Source organism: Idiotropiscis lumnitzeri, chromosome 10 (assembly GCF_059441095.1).
Source record: "Idiotropiscis lumnitzeri isolate Australia: NSW breed Sydney's pygmy pipehorse chromosome 10, RoL_Ilum_1.0, whole genome shotgun sequence".
NCBI classification, from domain to species: Eukaryota; Metazoa; Chordata; class Actinopteri; order Syngnathiformes; family Syngnathidae; genus Idiotropiscis; species Idiotropiscis lumnitzeri.
Genome location: NC_142400.1, coordinates 4399907 through 4426369, shown reverse-complemented (window position 1 = coordinate 4426369; position 26463 = coordinate 4399907). Strand labels below are relative to the sequence as shown.

General features: G+C 42.1%; 1 protein-coding gene across 3 annotated transcripts; it reads right to left on the bottom strand.

Annotated features, from left to right (window-relative positions):
- Positions 1-369: 369 nt before the first annotated feature.
- On the bottom strand, positions 370-25605 carry ttyh1 (tweety family member 1). Of its 3 annotated transcripts, none has more exons than XM_088307042.1 (15): positions 25222-25605; positions 19979-20146; positions 16728-16957; positions 14509-14620; positions 12082-12419; positions 11385-11480; positions 11239-11311; positions 8733-8808; positions 8517-8572; positions 7834-7926; positions 7649-7741; positions 7390-7529; positions 6601-6768; positions 2792-2870; positions 370-1769 (listed from the first exon to the last, which is right to left on the bottom strand). In XM_088307042.1, exons 2-15 carry the CDS (start codon positions 20111-20113, stop codon positions 1686-1688), a joined length of 1773 nt encoding a protein of 590 aa, XP_088163168.1. In that variant the 5' UTR covers positions 20114-20146; positions 25222-25605; the 3' UTR covers positions 370-1685. The 3 variants fall into 3 exon arrangements, with proteins under 3 accessions (XP_088163168.1, XP_088163170.1, XP_088163169.1); XM_088307044.1 differs by having other exon boundaries at positions 6708-6768; positions 25222-25599; XM_088307043.1 differs by lacking the exon at positions 6601-6768 and having other exon boundaries at positions 25222-25603.
- Positions 25606-26463: the final 858 nt, after the last annotated feature.

The window sequence follows — 26463 nt, the reverse complement described above, 5'->3', positions numbered from 1 at the left end:
CAGTGTGTCATTTGTAAGGTTGTCTGTTGCTGGCTTCTGTCTCTCCACACATTTTTTTTAAACACACTGATGGCAGTTTCTGTCATTAGTTAAAATAGCCATAACAATTTTTTTTGCGCCTCAAATTCTAGTTTGTTTGCCTTTATTCTCAGTACCATCTTTTTTTTTTTTTTTAAATAAGCTGTTTTGCTGACACAGTAGTGCCTCAAGACACTAGAGTCCAATTTGTTCCATGACCACACTCAGCTGACTCAAAATCACACTCGCTAACAGCAGATTTTAATCAGAGATATACTACATATATTGCTTTTATGAAAACCTGATGTGACCAAAATCTGAGTTCAATGACTGCCAAAAACACGTTGAGCGTCAGGTTATTGTTATCTTTTTTTTTTTATTATTATTATTCATATTAGACTCTTGAGTGTAAAAGGATGCCATTCAAAAGGAGCATTGCGAGTACAAACTCAATTGGAGGGGGTTAACACGGTCGGGTGGGAGGGTTTCGGGAGGATTCGATGAAATCTCCAACATACCGTAATATACACCAAAAAAAAAAAAAAACATCGCGGAGACCCAATGCTGTGCGATGCAGAGGATATAAAAAGTCTACACACCCCTGTTCCAATGGCAGGGTTCTGTGATGTCCAAAAAAATAAAGAGCGCAAAATAAATCATTTGAATAATTAGAAACAAAATTAAATCAGATCGAGCGGGACCGTCAAACCAAATGAGATCGTGTCATCGCAAAAATGTCCACACTTGTGCAACCACATTATTTCTGTGTTTTTATTTCCCGTGAATATTTTGTTCCCCCTATTGAACAGGTGATTAACGGTAGGAAAACATTTTTGTGAGGGTTTCTCTTGGTTTCATTTTTTTCCCCCATTGCAATAAACTGGCATTTGAACGGGGGTGTGTAGACTTTCTATATCCACTGTACATTAGTTTTATTGCTCTGTACTTGCCGTTGCTGTAATTGTCTACGGGTTCGCCGTTCAAACAAGGCTCTCGTAGCCCTCAACCATGGTGATTCTTTTCTTTTAAAAGAGAAATGATTATTATTCAGATATAGACAGTGAGATATACTCGATACCATCAGGTAATACACAGAAAATACAGAATTACCACCTATAAAAAGTAAGAATAAAAAATATATACCAAGTGAGGGGGAACTGCATAACCATTGACAGAAAAAAAAAAGTGTGCTTTGTTGCTACGTGCCAGTGCTTTTTTTCTACAACAATTTCATATTTATATATATTTATATATGTATATAAAACAACTTTCAAATAAACGGGTGATACATTGAAGAATATAAAACTACATAACGTAGTCACGTCAATACCATTCTCCACTTGCCTCACCACTGTTCACAGTTTACACAGTTTGGACAAACAAGGGGGAGGGTTTGGTTTCACATCCTACCGACGTGTCCACAGTCCTTTTTTTTTTTTTTTTTTTAAACTCCTGCTCATTTTTTTAAATTTTTTTTAATAAGTGCTTCTAATCATCAGAATTGTCAGAACAATAAAATTCAGTGGTACCGACATTATACGTAACACTAAAGCCTTCGTTTTGTTGCTTAAAGATTAGTTTCCGTTCCTTTTAAAGTGTCCATTCATATGAAAACTAAACATTTGTTTTCTTCTTCTATACATTTGCTAAGAAAAGAAAAATAGTTGTCAACGTGAATACAGGTTCCTCGAATGAGCGGGGTTAGGGTGTGATTGACTTCCCCCGTAACCAGTCAGCATGCTGGGAGAGTACTGTAGAAAAAGAGGAGAGATGTCATTCAAACACGGATATGGATTCTGGAATTCTAGAAATATGGCACAACTGCTGACATAGATTGTTTGATGACATTTTTTTTTTAACCTTTGGACTTGGAAAAGAGCTAACGGCAAGACCACCACTGCACACGAGTCTACTAATGCAAGCGTAAGGAATCGATTTGGTGAGCATATTCGCCGTTTGGGACCCACGGAATTCACCTGTTTGATTTTTCTTTTTCCAAAATTTATATATATAAAAAATAAAATAAAAAATGTCAAAATGTATTGCTAGATTGTTCCAATTTTTCCAACAATTTGGGGTATTATTTTTTTCCCCTTTCCCCCCTTTTCTTTCTTCTCCAATGTATTCATAACAATTTGCCAAATATATTTATTGGTTTCTGGGTAATTTTCAGCTGCTGAGTCAGAAGATGACATTTGTTTCTTTGAATTGAAAATTGAAAAAAAAAATCATTTTCAGATTAATCAATCAAAATATCCTGAAATCATTCAAACAAAATGTGGTTGACCAGTGTAATCATTTTCAATTTGATGTGGATTTTTGCTATTTCACTATTGGCGGTAAATGCACTGTGCAGTTAACCACTGAATATTTGTGGTTTGGCATTCACATAGTCATATATTCATTTGTTTTTCAAACCACTCTCTGTCATTAGCTGGAATTTTATTTATTTATTTTTTATTTTTTTTGTGGTTAGTCCGAAATAACTAAAGTAATGCTTCGCTTCTTCTTGTGGTATCTTGGTGCCAAGAAACTATGTTGAAATGAGCTGAGGAGCTTGATTTAGCCATCTTGGGACATCCCGGAGGCATCAAGTACTCGTGAATATCCGCGGCAAGGCTCAATTTTGGCACAGACTTCAATTTGCTGCACGGTTTTAAAATAAACCGACAAAAAAGTGAAATGACCCCTTGGTAGACGAGTTGCCCCAGTCCCCGCACTACAGTGACGAGCATGATGATCAAATGGCACACACAAAAACAGAGGAACTCACAGAGGGGGGTGGGGACTGCCTGTCAGTCAAGGGGAGGCTCTCATAGCCAGGGTTGCCATTGGAGGAAACGTTTGGAGTCCTGCGTAGAGAGAGTAGAAAGAGACAAGGAGGGGAGGAGGAGGAGGAGAGGAGGGATGGAGGATGAAGAAGACACGTCGAGAAAGACGGGAGACGGTGGCGGTGGCACAGGAGTCGAGGGCAGGTAAAAAAGGGAAGAGGGAGAATCAGCGGTTAGAGATCAAGCGCACAAAGCACAGCTCTCTCGTCTCTCTTTCGCACTTTCAGTAGGCGTGCGTCAGCGCTCCTGACTGGAGGTGCGCTCAACAGCATGCATTTCGGGTGGCGTACTAGTGAAGGCGTGATATAAGTGCACTACATGTAATTAAAAAAAAATAAATAAAATTTTTGAAAAGCACTCCCTCTCAGCTGTACGTGTTAGTGCCACTTAGGTAGGTAGAGCTGCGCAATCCAATTACATCCAATTCAATGTTAAGTGGTTATAACTTCATATTATCATGTCATAAATGTTTTACGATAACAAAGCAGACCATGTTCCTTTTGCCATATTGTTTTATCCCTTTTGTCTAGTTGTATTAAATCAGTTCAAAAGTTTGGAGTCACTTGGAATTGTCCTTACTTTGAAAAAAAAAAAAAAAGAAGAGTAATTTTTAATGAATGAAGGTCACGTTAAATTCAATTGAAATATATTCTAGGACAGTGATTTCTAGTCATCCAATTTTACATAATTGGTCAGATTATTTATTTGTTTATTTTTTAATGAATACAAATGATGTGTCTTTGTTCATCTCTCCATGCATTCATGTCGTGACAGGCAGAAAATTAAATGCTCATCCTCTTGATGTTTCAAAATTTTTTTAGAATACTGTATATATATCTTTTTGTGACACTTTTGATAGTTTTCCACCAGGTGTAAAATTTGCTGTTCGTCTCTGCAAAGGTTGAGAAATACATATAATACATTATCATGTTAATGTGTTCAAAAAAATTCTAAGTGACAACCAATTTTTGAAGAGTAGTGTATGTTTTTCAAATTCTCATAGTGCACAACTGCACCGTGTCACATTGAGAGATATTTTCAATATTGCACTACAAAACGAGTCCGTGTGATTTGATTGCACAGGTGTACCTAATATTGTGGCCTGCGGTGAGTCCATTATTATACGATGCCAGATTCCTTCCTTACTAGGCGGTAGGACTATGGAAAACCATCTGTTCCATATCCTTGATATTTTTGTACTAATACACTCTTTGTCTTCACTAGTAAGCCAATTCAGTGTTCTAGTAGAACAACTTGTCTTACTAGTAATCTTTTCTCCACAACGAATGCCACTTCTGGCATTGATATCTAGTTTAAGGTTCACACAAGTAGAACAACTTTATAGAAACTAAATGTTACTAGAGGCTACTAGTGCGTGACACCTGCAAACTACTTGGACCTATTTGGTAAAAAGAATGTGTGGCGAAGTCACAATTTCAAAGCAAGTTAGGCAATTCAACTCAATGTTTTAAGTTTTGTTGTTGTGAAAATTGTCTTTCCCGAATTCCACAACAAAGAAACAAAAGTTTACCAAATGGTCGTCCCTTTTATCGTAGCCCAAAAGATAAAACTACAAAGAAATTACTTGATTTTCTATGCCAAAGTCGTTGCCATAAAACGTCTGTATTTTATATTTTAAAGTTTTTCCAACTTAAATGACCGTTTTAGGCCTACAAAATATAAGTTGTTTTTTTACAGTCTACTAGTGCTACCCGTGTAGCACAGTAGTCTACGAGTGAATTGTTAACTATAAAGCCAAAATTGGAACTAGTAGTAACAAAATGTGTCTACTACAACTTGTCAGGTAAAATTGTTCATTTGCATGCTACTAGTACTGCGAGTGACAAAATTCTACTGATTAACGTCTAACATTTCACTTGAGGTACTAGTAAAATTCAGATGTGCACTAGTGTAATTTTGGCTCATTAGCAACAAAGTATGCAGAAATGTCATATAGTAAAGTGGGAAAAAAAAGTCATTCTTCTAATTCGAATAATTTTCTTAGCAGTGAAGACAAACAGTATACTAGTCCATAGACTAGACCAAAGACAACTAGGGCGCACTACTAGAATTACATTCGAGTAAGACTACCTGTCACCAGTGAGGCAAAATTGTGCATTAGTTGACAGCCGCGTGCTACGAGTAACTTTTAAAATGCTACTAGTTAACACCTAGCTCTTCACAAAATATTACTAATAGCATGCAGATATCTGCTAGTGCACAGTTTGGACTTACTAGTAACATTTAGTTGTCCTACTCATGTGCAGAAATGTTACAGTAGTGGAAGAGACTTACCAGGAAGACACTGTCATCCTACCAGAGGCCTGAATTGCCTTATTAGTGAGGACTAAGAGTGTACTAGTACATGGACCTTAAACTAGATATCAAGGAAATGGAATCAAAAGGTTTTCAGTAGTGGGACTGCGCTTAAAATAAAATGTTAGAAGTGTGAGGAGTCATGAAGAGAAAAAAAAGCCAGGAAAGATCACAGTGAGGAGACAAGTGATGACGAGTGATGCGGAGGGTAGAAAAGGTCGGTACCTACTCGGGTTTTCTTGCCAATTTACCCCCCCCCCCGAGTCTCCTTAAAAAAAATACAGCCGTGGTCTTACTAGGTGGGGATTGTGGTGCCGCAATTTTCGAGTCTGGGGCGGGGAAGGAAAAAAGAAAAAAAAAAAGCGGGCCTGCGTGGTCTGTCCGGAAAACACTCGAGACAGACGGACGGATTGGACAGACACACGGGCAGACAGACGGACGGACAGACAGACAGACAGACAGGCCTCTGCAGTTGTGTCCGCTCCTCTGTCTACACTGTCGCCCATGTTTGACCTGTCTGTGTGTCTGTCTGCCTGCGGAGGAGCAACTAGCGCTGCGTGTGGAACGGCGCATGGCAGTGTAGGAGCGCGCCAAGGCTCGCTGACTGTCTCTGATGTGTCCTGGTTGCGGTCAAATTTGGATATGATGAAAAGGGGGAAATGTGGAATTGAAATGCAGACTGAGCGGACACAACATTAGGTACACCTGCACAATCCAGTGAGATCCAATAAGAGAGCTGGAGTGGGGGAAAAAAAAGCGAATAATGCCCAATCAGAGCTTTGTGGTTTACATTAATTGATGTAGGTCGCAGTGGTGTAACGGCACTCACTCAGGTCAGATGGTTTTCTACTACTTCTACCACCACAACTACAATTTCTACAACTAATACTACTACTATCTCCAATGCTACTATGACGATTTCTAAAACTACTAATTCCACAACTACTACTTCTACCAATAGTAGCTGTTTGTACTACTTCGACTGCTGCTACTACTAATAACAGCAAAATAGATTAATATCCGCCAGTCAGCGAAATAAAAAAAAAAGTCGCTCGCGAGATAGCTGGCTATATAGCTAGCTAGCAAGATTAAAAAAAAAAATACTAGCTAGCTAGCTAGCCCGAAAGATAGCTAGCTAGATAGCTTGCCAGCAAGCTAGATAGCTAGCTCGATAGCAAGCTAGATAGCTCGGCAGATAGCTAGCTAGCTAGCTCAATCGAAAGATTGTACACCACTGCAAATTACAGCCAACCTATGATACCCTTCTTCATTTGGATTTCATTAGATTGTGCAAGCGTACCTAATATTGCGACTGGTCAGGTTATGCAATATGTGCGTCCGCATATGATTCGTATGCTTTCTGGACTCTCCTGCAACATCTGGAAGCTTCTGTCTGTCTGTCTGTCTGCGTGTCCGTGTGTCTGGTGTTACTCACGGGAGGGGCGGCGCGCTAGAAAAGGGGGGTGTCCACCCAGCCCCCGGGTAATTATAGAAGGGGGCCATGGCCCCGCGCTGAGACCCCGAGGCCGTCTGTCTACGTGCCTGATGGGAGGTGAAGGGGTCCTCACTCTCGCTGTCCGAGTCCTCGTACTCTTCCGAATCACTGGCCAAACGGCACCCATGGAAGAGAGAGAGATGAAGATGTGTGAGGATGGATGGCTAACATAGAGAAGGTGGAAAACGATGTCACATTAATAGTAGGCTTCAGTCTTGGCTTCGCATTTTCATTTTATCACTTTTTTTTTTTTTTAAACTTGATTTCAAAATGCATCTGAGGGCTCAGTATGACAGCAGACCAAAATAAAGAATGATGCGAGTGATGTGCAGTGCAGGCTAAAAACACTTCAGTTTCTTTAGCATTTTCTCACAGTTAAGTATAAAATCTTTGATGGAGTTATTAGCAAAATAATTTAATTTAGCAAAATATAATGCTTAGCCTGCATGCTAGCCATTTCAGTCCATTATCCAGCCAATGATCACGTTCGTTATGTCGGAATTTCCACCACATCTATTTTTGAATCAACTTACCTGTTAAAATGTAAATGACTGCATGCGTTTTCATCTCCCTTGAAGGAAATTTATCTCACCTCTTCTTCTCGACTGACACTTCTCGCATTTAAACTACAGCGGTAGGAGCAACATGAGAACAAACTCCTCATCTGGACTGACAGTAGGATGATGATTCATTTTTTTTGTTTTTTCTTGGCTTCCCTCCCCTCCTCACCTTGGGAAGCTCCTCCAGGCACCGGGCAGAGAGCAAAGAATGGCAGTGAAGGCCAGAGCGGAGAGGAACGAGTAAAGGGAGAGGTAGAGAAGTCCCTCCATCCCGTCATAGCACAGGCCTTTCAGTGAGTCGATGTAGTCCTACAGGGCGGACATGGTCAAATCAACGTTGATTGAATGTTGACGTCGAGATGAAGCGGTGAAACAAGTCCCAACTGAATGGCCAGGTACAAAATTCACAATTCGTCACTGCTTCTTACCTTGTTGAGGCCTCGGCAGTTGAGCAGCGCCACCAACTGATGGAAGTTGCCCTCAGTGCTGTTGAGAATCTGTTGAACATCCCTGAGTGATTTCTGCAAGTAAAGTGTCCCGTGAGGGGAAAATCAATGCAAGGACACGACTGACTGTTTTTTTTTAATTTTTTTAAAGGATGACTTTAACCCACCTCGGCTTTGGGGAATTGTGTGAGAGCGTTACGTTCCACACTGGAAAGGTGTGTGTGGATGTTGGACAGCGCCCTTTGAGACTGGGTGAGGAGCTGAAGACAGAGCAAGGAGATTTATCGATGACATCATGTAGTTCGTTTATCAAGGGTCACTTGCATAAATTAAGTAAGCTACACTTGAATCTAATCAAGTCCAAGTTAAGAGCGGTATCCAAAATTGAGCTTTTATGGAGATAACTTGAAATCTGTAGGAGTGTATAAACAACACTGTGATAGTAAATGGCAGTGCAGTGCATATGAAAGAGGTTTCACGCTGTTCACCTTATGTCAGTCTGTTAGCTCCATGCTAACAAACAATGTAAAACACCATAGAAAAGCTAACAAGCTAACACAGTGTTATAAACCTTTATGCAACGAATTTCAATAACAGGAATAAATACTCTGTATTTCTGCAATTTACAAAGAAATAACCTCTGACCATACATGGATATTTAGAGGGCTGCAATATTCTGCCCCCAAATGGCCAAAGCATGCACAACATCTAATAAAGGCAAGTAAAAAAATGTGGGGAGGGAGAAGATAGTTAACAATGAAGGAGATTTAAAATTTTATCCCATGCGGTGAACTCAAGTCCTGTTGTTGGCGTTGCTTTCTCATATTCTGGAAAGTAGAAGCTTTGGTACCTGCTGGAATGGACTGTTCATGCGTCGGCTGCAGGTCAGGTAATAATCCAGCACATCTGAGCGGCAAACACAGCGAGAACACAAAGGAGGTCATGTGGGATCATCCGGCATCATCACTCACAGTTCAGTTGATGCGGGCACAGTTGCATGGTGGCGAGGGTAAACAACCACCACCGTTTTTTGTTAGTGTGGGGGGGCAGGGGCGGCAATGGGTACCTGAGCTGGTTCCCGTGTTGAAATTTGTGGAGTTGAGCACAAACATGTTTGGATCGGTGCAGAAGTCGCTGAGGGCCTGTCAAAGCAAGGGAAGAAGAACGAGGGTCAAACAAGGAAGCAGCGGAGGGAGTGGAAGTGACATGCGAGCAGACACGCTGACCGAGTGACATACTTGACAGGATGCAGATGGCACGTTGCCACAAATCGACGCAATGCTGCCTCTCAATAAACCCGCACCGTTTTCTCATATCTTTCCATCAGCACAAGGCCCCTCATATTGTCAATATGAGCGGCCGTCTTTGCTGCTCGAAACTATCCGAAGCACTGACTTTGATGCTGATCTTTAATGATGTCGTGTTTTGTAACTCAAGCAAGATTTATTTATTTATTTTTATTTCTCGAGTCATTTTGGAGATACGAGTTGGAAATGGTCAAGTATTGTTTTTATATATCCTATTCAGTATTATTTTCCATTGCACTAACTATTCTCTTATTTATCTAATTTATATATTTATCTGAATTGCACTGGAGAGGGGAGCTCTCTAATCTCGTTGCACACTTGAGTACAATGACAATAAAGGGATTTCTGATTCTGATGTAAAAAACAATTAAGCAAATTTCTTGGGATTCTACCCTGTTTGTTTTTTTCATGTAGTATTGATGACTTGACTTACAAATTTTAAGAGACGCCAATCATCGTTTGACCAATTTTAGGAATATTCAAGCATATATTCTTCATCCTCTGCGAAGAATGACCAACATTACTGTGGCTTAAAGAGGAGTAATCCATATGTCTGAGTTGTACTGCCCCCTGGTGGCCAAGGCATGCGCAACGGAATAAGGAGCACAATCTCCATTGAATTAAGGCACAAAATATGGCAAAAATTGCAAAATCTTTCATTCTACTGACGTGCGTCATTACTGATGTTTTTTTTTTTAAGTATACTATCAGAGTGCCATTTTGCTTTATTGATCTTTGGGAGGCTGAAACAGATGAATGCCATTTCTGATTATTTCAATGGAAAAAGATGATTTGAGTTTCGTAACATTTTTGCTTGGTGATGTGCTGTGAGATTTCTCGAATGCATTTGGCTGAGAAACGCTCTGCTGCAGTATCGTAATGCACCCTGCTCCAAGCACTCACCAGAAGAGGGAGCGATAGTCCCACAAAGAAGCCCATTCGGGCCGGTAAAAGTGGCCACTGAGGACAGAATAAACTGGACCGGGCCCACAGCAAGCCCTTTGTTTCCTTATCACCAGCCGGGGACAGAGCGTCTCTGTGTGGACTAACAGGCTTTGGGACATCTCCCACCAGCACGGCGTGACACAAAACAGGCAGCAGAGCAGAAAAACAGCCACTATTTGGCCTCTTTACACATTCTTTCAAGGGGAAAGCTGGAAACGGACATGAAACGCTCCCTCTGTGCGACGTTACCAACAAATGTCAAAAAAAGGTTGCGACTTCCTCCTCTTTGTGAGTTTCACTCTTACTGGATTGCGTTTTCTTTTTGCCACTTTGGCGTTTGATCCGAGTGAAATCCCCAAAGGGCCCGAGGAGAGAGACGAGAAGCCGCTGATAGTTCACAGTCTCCCCTCCTCACCTCCCGCCATCTTTCCAACTCGTCCTCCCTCCGCCCGCACTCTTGCTCGGAGCACTTCGCTTCATCTTCTATCTTTACGTCTCTGAGCCAAAACGCCCACGCATCCACCGGCGCACACTTTGCTCGCAGACGTTGCTCATGCACACGCGCATTGAATTTTTAATCTCTGCCCCATTTTTCTTTTCTTTTTGGGGCTCTGCCATCACTGCGGCGCTCCCTCCGAGGTTCTCGGCTCGACACAATGGGTGCAGATAGCTTACACGCTTTGATGCGCTTGCCTGCCATCAGGGGTCAAGCTCCCAAAACTCTCTGCATTCAGTGGTGGCAAGAAAAAAGTACAAATGCTTTGTCACTTTACTACAGAAGTAGATTTTCCGGATATCTGTTTTTTACTGGAGTATTTTTGTGTCTGATGAGATTATACTTTTCCTCCCTTCATTTGAAAATACATAGAGAGATACAACTACGGTAAAACCGTGGTTGAGAGCTTTGTTGATTTATTGATTGAGATCTTGGGGACAGCAGCACAAAGCTGTCGGGAGTAAAAAAAAGTCTAGACCAGTTGTTCCCCAAACCTTTTTTTATTTTTATTTTGAGTACCACTAGAGCAGCACTTCTGAATTATTTTCTTCTATGTCCCCACCAATTCGCTGCCACGCCTAGAAATAGTATCATTTGTCACTAAATTTGTTATAACTACACCTCTGCATACAATTGCATCCTTGCTAACGTTAAATAAAACAAAAAATAAATATAAACTTGGGTTTATACTCCCTGCACAATGAGAGCACCACTGCCACCTACTGTCCTGGATGCTCAATTACACTTTATTCTAGAACAGCAAAAATACTTTCCGTACTCTCAACTCGTCTTTTCATTGGTTCGGTTTAACTGGGCCCACTCACCACCACAGTGGCCGTCTCCAAACCCAGAGAGCCCCAGCTTAGGAAGAGAGCCAGCCAGGCCAGCACCGTCATCCTGTAGGGAATAACGTAAACACATCAGGAGGACACGTGTGTGGATGAAGACGCAAATATGTGCGCTTACGCACAAAATGAGCAGCCATCGTGCTTGCTTGGCCAGGCCGAGCAGAATGAACAGACACACGATGAGGTCAAGCAGCAGCAGCATGACGTATGACAACCACCTAAAAAACAAGGGGGAAAAAATGAGTTTCCTTTTTTGGGGTTTCTTCTTCGAGGTTTAGCTCAGGCATGCAAACACATCACTTTGCTTCCTGGGGACAGGAATGTGTGGTTAGGATGTGGTGGGGAAAGGCTGTTCAAGTGCATCATTTCGCCTCGGTGTGTGTGTGTGTGTGTGTGTGTGTGTGTGTGGTTTGTTTATGTAAAGACGCACTCAAGTCCGGCTGTTGTGAGATGGATAAATCTCGCAATACATCGAGCGACATTTGTTAAACGATTCAGATGAAGTAGTATGCGGTTAAAAGCGTTCTGCTACCATTAAAAGTAAAGTTTTTAATGGACTTCTTTAAAAAAAGAAAAAAATTCTATTAAGACTTTTAAGAGGGTTTATTAAGATTATTTGAGTTAACGTCAACAAAAATCAAGCCGCTGTCTTTGCTCTCAAACACTGGGGACTTAATTAAAAACAAGAGTTTAAAATAAAAAGGACTTAATTTCATTCTAGATTTAGAAAATGAATTAAAATTAATTATAATAATATAATAAATTAAAACTAACTCAATTTGAAAGAATTAAAAGTCAAAACAAACCACCACCCCTCACCTGTAGTCCTCATTCATCATTAATGTATTGGCCGCCCAGCCAGGTGAAAAGGGGCCAGGTAGCAGGCCACCCGAGGGCGCCACCGTGGGGGCCACCGAGGGCGGCACCGGGGTCAGCGGTATGATGGAGGCCCCGCTGACACCGCTATCGTTCCCCAGCCCCGCCTCCAAGCCGGACCGAGCCACGGAGATGGAAGAGAGGAGGTTGATGACGTTCTCAGATAACCTCCGGCAGTTCCGCGTAGAAACCAGGAAGGGTTTGCTGCCCGTAAACATCTCCTCCATTGTGGTCAGCGGGCCCGAGACGGACAGCTGCAGACCGTTGATTGTGTCCGAAATCTGGAGAGGGAGGAGGAGGAAGAGGATGTGAGTAAACCACACATTTGGGACGCTCTCAAATTGTGGTCGGATTTGTGAAGATCCTCCTTTGTCTGAACCGCAAGTATGTCTGTAGTAATTCAGTAAGTTGCCTTACACATTCACTCCGCACAAAAGTCTTGAGACACAAAGTTTAAAAATGGAAGGCAAGCCACAAATGCTCCTACGGCCTATAGATTGGATACACCTGATTTAAATTCTACGGTGGCTGGAATATATCCCACCGGATCGTTAAGGCAGCTTTTCCAAGCTCGAACAACGAGGCACTCTAAATCTTCTCTCTTTGTGACGTGTGTGCACTCAGGGCCAACAACGAAGTGCTCTAAACCAGCCACATTAGTGGACTATTTAAAGCAGGTGTAGGCAAACTATGGCCTGGGGGCCACATGCGGCCCATTTAACGTTTTAATCCGGCCAGCCGAACTTGAAAAAAAAATTAAATGAATAAACCTCGTTAATGTTTTTTCTAAATACTGTGGTTTTTCAAATACATATATATTGTTGTAATGCTTTTATTCACTTTCATTTAAAATTAATTTTTTTTCCTCCGATGAGGTGAGGTTACCAAAACATTTCATCCATCTGCTCCTGGTACAGCCCCTCTGTCAAATTTTAGAACCCATTGTGGCTCGCCAATCAAAATGTTTGCCCACCCCTGATTTAAAGGGAGATGCATTTTCGGCGTGTCGGAAGGCTAGCTAGCTAATTAACTGCACGCCACAATTGTTAACGCAGGCGTTCAAGTTCTTTGCCCCATACCCAAGTGTGTCACTGGGGACTGTTTAAGATGCACTCTAAAAAAGTTTTTTAAAAAAATCTGAAAAACTTAAATGGCAAACAAATGTTTAACGCAATATCTCCACAATCTATTAGTCATATTTTCATCAAATATCTTCAAACATGTATAATGCATTTTGAAACAAATCTTTAAATTCACTTTGCAGCGTCCTGAAGCACAGGGTGTGCGTAATTTTGCAACCCCTGTATGTCACTAAAGGACACACTTTCTCACAAAGTCAAGCCAAACCTCAAAATATTCTTCTTTTCGAAACATTGACACACAAGTGAGTGTTATTTCGAAACATTTATTTCATGTCAACTCTACTTTTGGATTAAATAATTCACAGTGTAGGATCAGGACTGTGACAGTATAATGCAAATTCAAAATTGTTGGGGATTTTTTTTTTTACCCCTTTATCTGAAATCTCTCTTTACGTGCGGGTGCATTGAGGCGTTTATATAACAGAGTTAATGAACAAGTCAACTTTTGTGTCTTTATGTGGAGCAGACCATCTTCCTAATAGTGCCGCTCAGATCAGATCAGCAGCACCTGTACTCAGTGGTCCTGAAGGTCATAAAACATTCAGCGTAGTTCCATTTCTTTCTTGCCGTGCAACTGCTCTTGAAAGTAGCTCATTCGTACTTTACCTTACTCAATATTTTGACAACGGCTTTTATCGCAATAAATTATCTAAATATTGATTCGGTGTGTCATATTCACTTTTGACTGACACTATCTGAGGGGCGTTAATGTAACAATTATTATTGTGGTTGGGATGTAGTTTAAGGTGGATTTTTTTTTTTTTTTTTTAAATAGCTTTTCTTTGAAAAGTTATTTCAACTCGTTTAATTTTTTTACACATTTAATTACCGTATTTACCGGACCATAAATTAAAATCTCAGAATAGTCCTGAATATCTAAATGATGATATATTTTTTGTCGTATCACCGATATTATATCACAATATTGATTGTCACTATGTCTCTCAATGCGACGTGATAGTGGTGGTATTAAGAATTGGGTTCAGTCACGTAAGTCCCCAAATCCACCACCCACCATTGGATTTGACTGACCTGTAACATTAACAGAGGAGGACAATTAGCAGAGTGACACACTAACCACTGTTTGACCAAAGGGGGGAAAATCAATCAGAGAGACATTTGTATGCCATTTTCTCTCACACACACGCACGCAGACACGCACACGCAAGCAGCGTCAAGCCGGGTAGGGATTCTGCATGACATTTTACTTGCGGAGAGCACCACTCACCAGCAAATCGATGGAAGCTAGCGTGTAATTGGCTGTGAGAAGAGACGAGGTCAACTGATACATCCCATCATTAGCCTCGCTGTTGCCATAGAAACCGATGCCTATGGCAACACTGCAAAAGAGGGAGGCAGAGGAGAAGGTGGAGGGGGGGGGAGAGGAAACGTGAAAAGACTGTGGGAGGTGTGCGCGCATACGACGGCAGATAGCAGAGGCGTGAAGTGTAATGTTTGACTGTACATTTGAAACGAATGAGATGGCAAGAATGAGATATGGCCTTGGTGAAAGCGCGGATGATAACAGCAACAGAACAGACAGGGCGAGGATAAAAAGCCGACCCTTGAAGGAAAGCAACGGAAATGCTAACTTTTGCAACATGTTTACACATCATTCTGTTATTCAAATATTCAGCTTAAGGCTCGGGCCAGATGTTCATCAAATCCCCTCCGACCAGAGACGAATGGTATGACCCAATCTCCCATATAATGTGACCCAGATTAGAAAGTGGAGGGGGGTGAGGGGGGTTTGTGTGTGTGTTTTGTGCATTGGAAGCTGCCCAAAGTGAACGTCACTTCAAAGCACATTGCCTGATTTTTTTTTTTTTTTTTGTTTTTAGCAGAAGCGAAAAGGCCACAATCTGCATAAGGAAGCCAGATTTATTTAAAACACGGACATTAATTGTACAGTGTATGTAATAATTGACAATTACAGGACGCTCCATAAGGGGGAGACACGGACCGCATGTTTCGTTTAAATATGATGACATCATCAGGATCGGGCATGTACTGTGCATTATGTTCTGCGATGCGCTCAATCAATTGACACGCATGTCAAGGCGATGGGCCAGGCGAGAAGAGCAAGATTGCATTGTTGTGGCACAGTCGTACGCCAACTGCAAACTGCAATCATTACACGTCATCAAGCTGTGTAATTGTTAGACGTTTAAAGCCAAAAATGATGCATGCAAATTCAAGTGAATTTGCATTTGCTGAATTGGTATCTTTTAGCTGGACACGACTACTGTAGCCAGGAACTATAGAATGATGAGCCCAAGTGCCAGCTAAAACGTGCAAGTTGCATACATATGGCCAGCGTGGAGCCGAGAGGATTAACACAATTAATTACAGACTTATTACTACACAATTCTGCTCATGACATTTCACTGATGTGAATTTGTCTTCCTTTTAAAACAGAAGTAAGAATAGGCAAATAAATAGACTGTGTCTTCGCATCACGGGTCGAAGTTAGCAAACAGTAGCACAACATGTCAGTCAGATGTCAAGTAGTTCTGGTGACATTGGTGACAAAAAAAAAGCACATGATGGCGATGATGATGAAGGCGATGACAGCATGTGATTCACAGCTTTGCTGCTGCCGCTCAACCTTAAGTAAATGCGTCATGGTTGGTGACCTCAACGTGCCACTATATCATATTGATGTCACTTCCTGCTTTGGATTCTTTTTATAGGCAAACAGCAAACTGCACTTAGTCACCAATTATGGGGCTTTTTTTTCCAAGGACAGGATTATGAAAAACAGTAGCATTGTGGAAGGTTAAAATACTAGTGACGAGTAAAGGCTTTTCCTAACATTTAGAAGAAGGCCTTTTAAAAGTGATTTTGAATAAATAATTCAACATACGATACAGTGTATATACTGTATCACAGAATTCTGAAAAATATTCATAAATATAAAAGTCAACACAGCCTTGGTCAAATATTTTTGTGGTACAATAAAAAATGCTATAGGTTCGTTTTATAATGTCATGTACATCTTTGGGAACGAATATTGGTGTACAGCAGTGCTTCTCAAATAGTGGGGCTGGCCCCGCTGGGGGGGGGGGGGGGGGTGCTCAGGGAGGGGGGGCGGCGGTGCAATGCTGAGGGCGGCGCATGTGACCCCGGGGGGGACATGCTTTTTTTCCACCGAACTACAATAAAGTGTAATTGCACATCCACTCCAGTAGTTGGCAGTGGCGCTTTTTTCTTCTTGTTGGGGAAGGGGGGGGTGGGCGTAATAATTGAGAAGCACTGGTGTACAGTATGAGAGATAAGAGATAAGAAGATTTCTTTGTTTGTCACACTTTGGATTGTCTTCAACCAGCTACCCGCCCAAATTGATCAGACCACCACATTAAAATTTCCTCCCCATCTCAGCGGCCAAGGGAGCGCGTTGCCACGGCAACACTGTTTTCAAAATGACACATGCATCCGCCTCCTCACCAGCAAAGCGTGACAGACGCCACGGCCACCCACGTGACGCAGCAGATCCCTCGGCCCTTTTTGCCGCTGTAGCCGTGACCCGTGCTGCCATCTTCGTCCTCCTCCTCCTCCTCGGATCCCTCGCCGCGGTCGCCGCGGTGACAGCAGCAGTAGTGTATGAGGAAGGACAGAACCACCAAGAGGGAGATAACGAGGGCGATGGCCGATAAACTGGACAAAACCAGCAGAGTCTGATAAGAGAGGGACGGAATACGTTAGCGGGGTGGCTCTGAAAAATTTCCCTTTAATTAAGTTTTCAAAAGATATTCAAGTATTGAGTCATCTTGCTTTTCCGACAATGTAATGTATGGCCCTCATTAGCAGCATGCACGACAGATTTAAGAGAACATCATTCTCTGTGATTTAACACACTCAACAATCACACTCATGTATTAATAAACTAGCTCTCGAATCCCTCCATGATCATAATAATTGATTTTCTTCCTCTAAGAGTACATGAAGAATACCAGAATTAAATATTGAAACTGAACATTACTGAACTGAGTTATGAAATAAATTACACTCTGCAATTCTTGGCCATACATCAAGAAATTGAGTACCGCACTAGAGCGCTGCAACTGAGAAACTGCTACCCTGTATGGTGTTTTAGGGTTCCACTCGCGATACATTGTACTGTGATAGTTCTTCACTGAACCATAAAAACATGGTGCAATTATTAAGGAAGAGGAGGTTTGCCACAAAGAGTCAAGAGAGTGTGGATATTTTGAACAGGTATTGGGAATGATCGATCGGTCCATTCACTGATTGCAATCGTGCAGTTTGGCACCAGAGACTCTCCGCGCTTTGCTTTTCAGCCTCAGATACATTTTAATTATAAATATAGGAAAGAACTCATGTAAAACGCCATTTATGCACTGTATTTACTAAGGCCAGACTGATTTGGGCCCTTTTCAACGGCTCAGAATTATGTCCTATTGCCGTTTCTTCAATATGATTCCATGCAGGCTAACAACAAACTATCTAAACTTGAAAAAATAATTGCAATTTAAATTGAAATGGTACTAGTGAGAGTAAAAAAAAAAAAAAAAGACAATTAGGTTATTTTTCAATCTGCGATGCAAGCAAAGTCAATAAGATATTTTTGCACTGACTCCAAAATTCCCCACATTTGTCTTGATTAGTAATAAAACAATAATATAATATGCAATGAAGTAATCAATTTAGTCAAATTTATGACTCAAGGGTTAGGTTCAGCAACAGGTGGATTTTCTTTTTCTGAAACTTTACACTTTAGAGACTTAATTTTAGCTGTCAAGAGCAAACTTAAAGGCAAAAAAATGAGCATATCTCAAAAACCTGATGTGCCTCAAAGATTTTTTTTAATCAGCATCAAAAATACGGTTAGGGCCACATGAAGCCACCTCCCCAAAAATTTGACGTGCTAATGTAGCCATTACTGCGGCCACTGGCTGATTTTCAGTTGCGCTAGAAGAGAAAACAGGAAGTAGAGCAAAATCACATTAAGAGAGAGTTGCCGCGGTTTTCCTGCCAAAGTGTTTGCTGCCCCCACCATGAAATGCCAACAAGCAAGTCTTGCTCGTGACCAGCGGCTCACTCCGCAGCAGTCGGCTATCACACGGCGACGGCTGATGTCACTAAGCCATATCAGGCATCTGATCGGGCCTTGTGTCAAGTCAACATTACTGAAATGCATTTTTCAGCTCGCATCTCCCCGTATTATCCTCTCATCCATCTGGCCGTCTGTCACTCCCACCCACTCCTCTGCATCCGCTCCCTCCGTCTCAACCTCTCCTCCTCTTCTTCCCCAGCATCCCGCTTTCCCCACACTCCCGCCGCCTTTCTCTCTCCCCCACTCTACCCTCTCGTTTCTTTCTATCTATCCACAGCGCCTGAATCTCTATTAATAATCTGTGACCTACTTAAATACATTCAGTGCGACTCTCGCTCACTGCAGCCGCTGGCTGACTCGCTGTGAGCCTCCCCCAGCCCCGGACTTCTCCTCAGCAACCTCCTCGCATTACTCATTCCCTGCCTTCTCAGAGCACTTTAAGTCGCTTTTGTCTTTGTGTTCTGCAGGATAATTTGCACACTCCCTCTCTCTCTTGCTGTCTTTTTTGCACTCCTTCTCACCACCACCCACATCCTCCCTTTTGTGCCACAGAAAAGTCACAAGCACGCACTGTGAGACAGTTTGTTTAAAACGGGCAAGACCTTCCATTTTGCATGGCAAAGTGCAGAAATTCCAATCCGTGCAGCCAGCGGCAATTTGGATATTTCCGCGCAAGTTGATAGCAGAGTGCGTGCACGCACAGGAGCAGGTGCAACGAAGTGACCTAGTAGAAAAGCACTAAAAAAAAAAAAATAAAAAAAATAAATAACAAAAAATCTGACGCAAGATGGAGAATGAGTCAAGGCATAACTCATGAGATTGATTATGACGTAGATCTCATATGTTCAATCTCATAGATTGCATTGTCATATAACATTTTTTGTAAAATGTTTTAGAAAAATATCACTCTCCAGAATTGTACATAATAAATATATCCAACATATTTAAATAGAATGTAAAGATTTAAACAGTTTGTGCATTATGATTAATTTATTGTGCAGTTCTTTCCGGTGTGCACACTTTGGCCAACAGTGCAAATTATTAAACATAAGGATAAAAACGAAGAACTTCAGTAAGCTGCAGTAAAAGTAGTCATTTTTTTCCACAGAGGATAAAGAATATATGCCTGTGGGTATTGCTCTGTCTGTCGATGTGTGTTGCTACACCATTTGTGTTCAAACATCTGTCACTAAGAGTTACAGTGCAACATTGATGCTAATTTTGTAAGCCCAACCATGGCGTTTTGAATTCTGTGCTCGCGTTAACCTAGCTGACTGCAAGGGGGGCGGCAATTTTTATGAATAAGGCTGGAAGGTTGAGGCCGGAATGGTACAGAGATCGCGGCCTGAGGGCGGGGGACTGACCGGCAAAAAAGGGTCAAGTGCCCAGTTCTCTATATTATGTTAAGACCCATAAAAAAATTAAACACTTGAATGAAAAAAAGGTAGCGATGGCGCAAATGATGATCTGCGATATAGCGGAGTAAGACGAAATGAATTTACTACGTGGCACATCGTGAAAACACAATTGCATGCCATCACTAAAAGCGCAATGTGTGCAAACTTGATGATTTCACTGCACCCTTGAGTGTGTGACTTAGTGGCAAGTGTGTGTGCGCTACCTGCTGGTACTCCCAGCTGTCAGGGGCAAAAAGGTTGTCCCTCATCTGCATGGTGAGGTCCAGCCGAGGGAGAGCGTGACACATCCGCACCCACAGCGAAGGGCTATAGCTGGGCACAGTCGTCATGGCAGCCATTGTCCACCGTCAGTGGATCCCCTCCTCCACCCTCTGCAAGGGAGAGAAAGACGAGTCATGGTCGCTGCGACGTGAAGTACGAGCTGCGCGAGTTGGAGCTGAAGGTTCTGCCGAGGGCACCGGCGAGCCCAGAGGACGACAAGGTCAGAGGCGAACTTTTACGGCAGCTGCTTCCCCGCCTCCATGCGGCGCACGGTGAGGATAATTTAAGAGCGGCATCACCTGAGAGATGCCAGGGTCAACATGTCACCTGTAGTTACACAGAAGTAACTGGTGGGGGTGTGGGGGGTGCACAGCCCAAGATTGGAGTTTGGTGAGATGTTCAATTTCAGCTTCAATGTTGCTCACGGCAACACTAAGTTGAATTAGTGATTATTAAGGCGGAATAAAACCATATAGGGGAGTTAAAAAGAAGGTAAATTATTAAACAATTTGGCCACACTCTTTGTTTTTTTGCACCCGTGATTTATACTTGCATTATTCACAGATTTAAAATATATATATATATATATATATATATATATATATATAAATAAATAAATATATAAATAAATAAATAAATATATTCTTTAGACAACAAGACTCAATCAATGTTCCTGCCAGTTGCAGCCAAGTAGTGCACTACAGTTTTCCTCAATTGAGTAATCAATTGCTTCAACATAATGGACAGAATTCTTAATGGCTCCTCAGTAATATACTTGGCGTGTATCATCTTTTTAAATCATTTTGTCCAAGAGTACCTGTAGTTCTTGTACACAATAATTTCAATACTGTTAAACAATACAATTAAAATAAATGTACAGATAAAATGTATTACCGCCAATTGAGCCACTTTTACATCAGCTAAACCCCGAGTTCTGTACTCACATTTCTAACGGTATCTCCTAAGGGGATGGAATGTACCGTACTCCGGTTTTCATTGTGAATGTTGAGTGGCTGTCGTTCAACTTTCCATGTTAATCTTCTTTAGACTACAAATGAGCTGTGACAGCTGCTTGTAGCGAAGTGATGCACTCCATTTAGCCTCACTTCTAATGCAATTGATCAATTACATACAAACAATTGATTAATACGCCCATATAGTATATAAAAAAATTGCGTACTGTACATATTGTGGATATAAAAAGTCTACACACCCCTATTCAAATTTTTGCAAAACAAAGGAGACCAAGTTAGATTAATTAAAAACTTTTTCCAGCATAAATGTGGCCTATACCATGTCCAACTCAATTCCATTTTTTTTTTAATATTTTCGAGAGGATGTAAAACTAACATGGTTGCAAAAGTGGGCACACCCTCTCAAAACAGGGATGTGACTGCATTTAGAATTAACCAATTACATTGAAACTCATTAAAAAGGAGTCAGCACCACTTTTGAAAGCCCCTCCAATTATCGTAATAAAATAACGCTCCGCTGTTCTCGTTGGCTTTCCCTGACATATAACCAAACATGGCTCCAGTTAAGTAAGAACGGATAACATATTTGTGGTTTATGAAACACATGATGAACTTAGTAGATGAGGAAATTAATAGTAAGCTGCAGAATCGTATTCCAATACAATACACGACAGCTTTTGTTATTTTTGCAGACTGTATGCCATATGGACCAGCATGGCTTATATAGGGGCTATACGGGATCTTGGAAGGGGCCACGGCAAATATATTAACAAGGGGAAGAACATTATTTTATGCAACCAGAGCATGATACCAGAAGAGAGAGTTTCGACTCTCTTGTTGCCTACTGCTCAGTGCTTGGTGTCTTTAAAGCCGCCCAAGTGGGCTAGAATGTAGGGTAAATACAAAAGGCAAATCCGGTTATGCAAAACACACACTGGGATCCAATGAGGGGAGGAGATGGGGGACAGGGGCTGAGACACAGCCTGGTTAGCGTCTGATACGAGCGTCGCCGTGTATGAAAAGGCACATTTTAGGACAGCACAAAGCGCTAATGACGCCGACGTACAAAGCGTGCATGCAACTCTGAATTTTAGAATTTTATGTCAAACTAAATAACACGGCTATTATGCATTCGACACAACACTCGATATTCAACACAGAATGCTTTTTCACCCCTCCCCGCTGGTCCACACAGCACGTCATTGTGTTAAACACAGTCCAAGATAAAAGTTTGCATTCAACCAAACGTCAAGGCCAAACAATTTCCTTATTCAAATTCAATGATGAGTTTAAAAGCTCGCTCGCAGGCCGGATGGGGCCGGCGTTAAGCACATCTCAATAAGCTCGTTGGTCCTAATGGTTACGGCAGCCCAACTGTTACAAATCAAATTGTTGCCAACGCTCCATTTCACTTATTAAAATGGAAGCTGAAAAATCATTTTTGCACACACACGCTGCAAAACTTTTATGCGAGCGGCTTAGTTCTACAGGCTCGTTGGAGACGCACTGAGAGGGCGGCCAAGGCCTGGACTGGTCTCCGGGAAATCCCATTTCAGCGTTTTTCACCTTTTACAGTGAAAAACTGTTACTACTCATTTCATTGTTAAAAGTGATTTTTGTAGACATGCTTTGCAATACTATTGTATCTAACAGGGGAAATCTTCCTAAAACATGGAATTTATTATGGCTGTGTGTCCACAACCCTCCCCACAAAGAGTCAAGTCACAGTGTTATTTGAATTATATAAGTGTATCTATCTTTTATTTTGAATTAGTTCTGACATTTCTTCTCTTAAGGCACGGATGGTGTAACAACCCGCTTGTTGAACTCCAAGCTGTGTGGATGTTAACGGTTGTCTGTCACTATATGTGCCCCGGCAACCAGTCCAGGTGATTGGCTTTATCTTGTCTATGACCCTGAACTGGATAAGTGCCAGAGAAAATGGATGGATGGATTTTTAACACTTAGACTGACAAGTTTTGTTTGAGCTTTTTAGTACCTGATTGTGTTGAGCAACTTTTATGGTCCAAGCAAGAGGACAAATGCTCAGTGAGATATGAAAAGTTCTCAGCGAACCTATCCGGGTCACGGCACGAATTGAAAAGTTCAGCGGGAACTTTTACTCGGTGCTTTTATCTTTCGTGTTTGCAATACTATATACTAAGAGGAAATTCTAGAAGACTTTATAGTCGCAGTTGAACTATTTAATGGATGCCAGAAAGATTGAGTGCACAGCTGTGAAGCCCTTCTCTGCCAGATGCAGAAGCACATCTAATCTGTCCAAAACGGTTCCTACTCGTATACTATCTGCCGAGCGCATGTGACGTGTGGGACTCGATGGTCTTCACTGGTAAGTGTGCAAGGGTGCATCATAGGTAGAAAGATGCAAAGCAAGGAGAAAAAGTCACAGCGACACAACGGCTTACTTCAAGTCGCCTAACAATGTCCTAAAGAAGCCTAATCTAATAAATACAACGCAGTTTTTATTTTGCATGTCTATTTTTCATCTGGTCAGTTTGTAACATTTGCAATCCCAATGTGTACCTGTGATCTATAAATGTATTGCATATTGTCTGCATCCATAACAAGAAGCTTTGCATCCACTGATGTGCAGCAGGATATTAACATTCTTATGCACACTACATGATTAGGAATCCCATTGAGAAAATCTGTTTAGATCAGGCGTGGGCAAACTACGGCCCGTTAAACGTTTTAAAGCGGCCCGCCGTACTTGAAAAAAATTAAATGAATAAACCATGTTAATGTTTTATTTTTGAAATACTGTGGTTTTTCAAAGACATATATATTGTTGTAATGCTTTTGTTCACTTTCTTTTAAAATTAAAGTTTTTTTTTTTTTTTTTACCAAAACACTCCATCCATCTGTTCCTGGTCCGGCCCCTCTGTCAAATTTTAGAACCCGTTGTGGCCCGCCAATCAAAATGTTTGCCCACCGCTCGTTTATGAGCTAAACGAATGAGTCACTAACTAAAACGGAGGCTGCTGTCTGTCTGTCTGTCTACATGACTCCCAAGCGAAATGCGCAAACAAGCATTTCATTTCCGGCGATGGATGACAACATTTTGCACATACTGCGCGCCAATCAGGAAATAGGAATCACCTGTTTGCTGCATTTAGGAAAGTTCTTGGGCCAACCTAACAAGGTGATGATGGAAGCGAGAGGTGGAAGTGGGTGGTGGGTAGCGGCAATTACTCAACGCTTGTCACACACCAATAGCCTCACGTTGATGTGATGTCCCCTGCCAGCTTGTTATCTTGCCTCTTGCATAAGTGAAGACGAATCAATGTGATTTGGAGCCCGCTCTCTGACCGACGGCGACGGCCTAAGGAATCGTGCACTCAAAAATCCACGGTTGGAGACTGAGAGACTCCATGATGTCTGAATGTGCAGCTGGTATTGGGGGGGGGCCATTTTGTGATGCAGCTAATGAGGACAGGGGAATGCAACATGGAAAACGGCCTTTAACAAATGTGTGTATGTCTACTACACTTGCAACTATGACAAAATATGTATTTTTTATTTTCATTTATTTTTTTTTTAGATCTAAATTTCCAGCAGTAATGACGTGCACGCCATTGACCTCACATTCACATTACCAAACGCTGAGAAATAGTAACCAGCACTTAACAACAACCTTTAACGACCGGAATTTACAGGAGGGCATTAAAGGCTTATGACACACTCCATCAGCTGAGGGAAATTCATTAACATCTTGTGTGTTTACATGCTTTATCTCGTACGCAAAGCCTCCCTGGAATCCAAATACCTCCACGTCCATTTTCAGTCGACATTCATCTCTGTGATTAACGTCCACTCTTGACAGCGCGCGCTCTCCTCTAAAAGTGAGTGCAGCTGACCGAAGGTAAGTGAGTGCAGTCAGTAAGTCCGTGCAAATCAGTGCGCAAGAGTACGACACGGCAAGTTGACGGACACAAAATAGTCGCCACCTCCCCACCAAAAAAAAAAAAAGAAAAAAAAAAGAAGAGTGGATGCAATGAAAGCATCAGCATCAATGCAGCATTTACTGCATCTCATTCCACTGATATAAGGAGCCGTGTATTAGACGTGACGGGTGCAAAATATGCATGACTGCGTGATCTTACAACAGATTTTATATTCATTGCATCCACGACAGACACAAAAATCCATAAAAAAAAGGGGGCTGACGGCAAGATTGATCCATTTCTTACCTCTGACAGTTGCGCTGGAAGGCTTCTCGCTTGGTGTTCAGCCGCTTGTCGCCACCACTCGTGAAATATTTACCCACTCAAAGACGTATACTGCCAGCAATCAACGCTTGATGCTCTTGCAAAAACATCCTGCTGAGATTTTTTTAAAAAAAGGGGAAAAAAAAAAAAAAAAAAGCTCGGGGACATGCCAAAGAATTAGTCAAAATGTGGCCGGAGGGGTGGGAGAGCAATTGTGTGGAGAGAAAGCGCGAGTAATTCTTACAGCTGTTGAAATATTAAATAGCCGATAATTGTATGCTTGTCGGGTGACAGTAGAGAGCCGCTCGTGTTGATGGATGGGAGAGGAGCTCTCAGTGAGGGCGAGTGAGGGAGAGAGCAAGAGAGGAGAATGAGAGAGAGAGTGAGAGCGAGAGAGGGAATGGGGGATTAAGATTGAGGAGACACCCCTCTGGGACTTTTTATAATTCATTGTTGCCCACCGTATCTTAACACCCAACACGACGATGTCGCCCAAAGATAATTAATCTGTTAACGGGGATTTAACGGAAGGGGGTCATGGCGGGCGGACTGCTTCTCATTCCGACCCGCCGCCCCTCATCAACCTGACCAATCTCCATCCGGAGCAGCGGAATGAACCTTGACCAGATTACAGCAGGAACCGTGCGGGACAATTTTAGCAATCCGCTCACATGTGAGATGCAAAACAGTGCGCTCCTGGCCAAGGAGGAGAGCTAATGTACTCGAGAGATGCACATTAAATGAGTGTAAGTGGCAGCTAAGCGCTCTTGTGCATGCAGGGGAGGGGTGGGATGTTGGAAAAGGCAGCGAGGAATGAGGAGGGGGGGGGGGATTCCCAGGCAGTGATGCTGAGAGGCGATGGAGTGAACAATGAAAGCAGTTTGGCATGGAGATTGCACAAGAGTGACAAGAAGGAGAACATGTGACCACACGGGTGAAGTGATGAGATGGGAGAATTGAGGAGGGGGCACTGAAAAGGTGGCGAAAAGCGAACTAGCAAAGAAGGGAAAAAAGAATTTGGGGAGGCAGAGGGGGACTGGTTTTCTGTGTCACTGAAAAAGAGTGGGGGAAGGGAGATAATGCGAGCGAGGGAGCAAACAGTGGCGAGCCACGGAGCATGCCCACTGACTCATATGGAGCCTATGTATAGTGCACAAGTGTGTCTCCAGGAGAACGAGGGCAAAGACAGAAAATGTCGTTACGTATGCAAGAGCTGCTCCACAA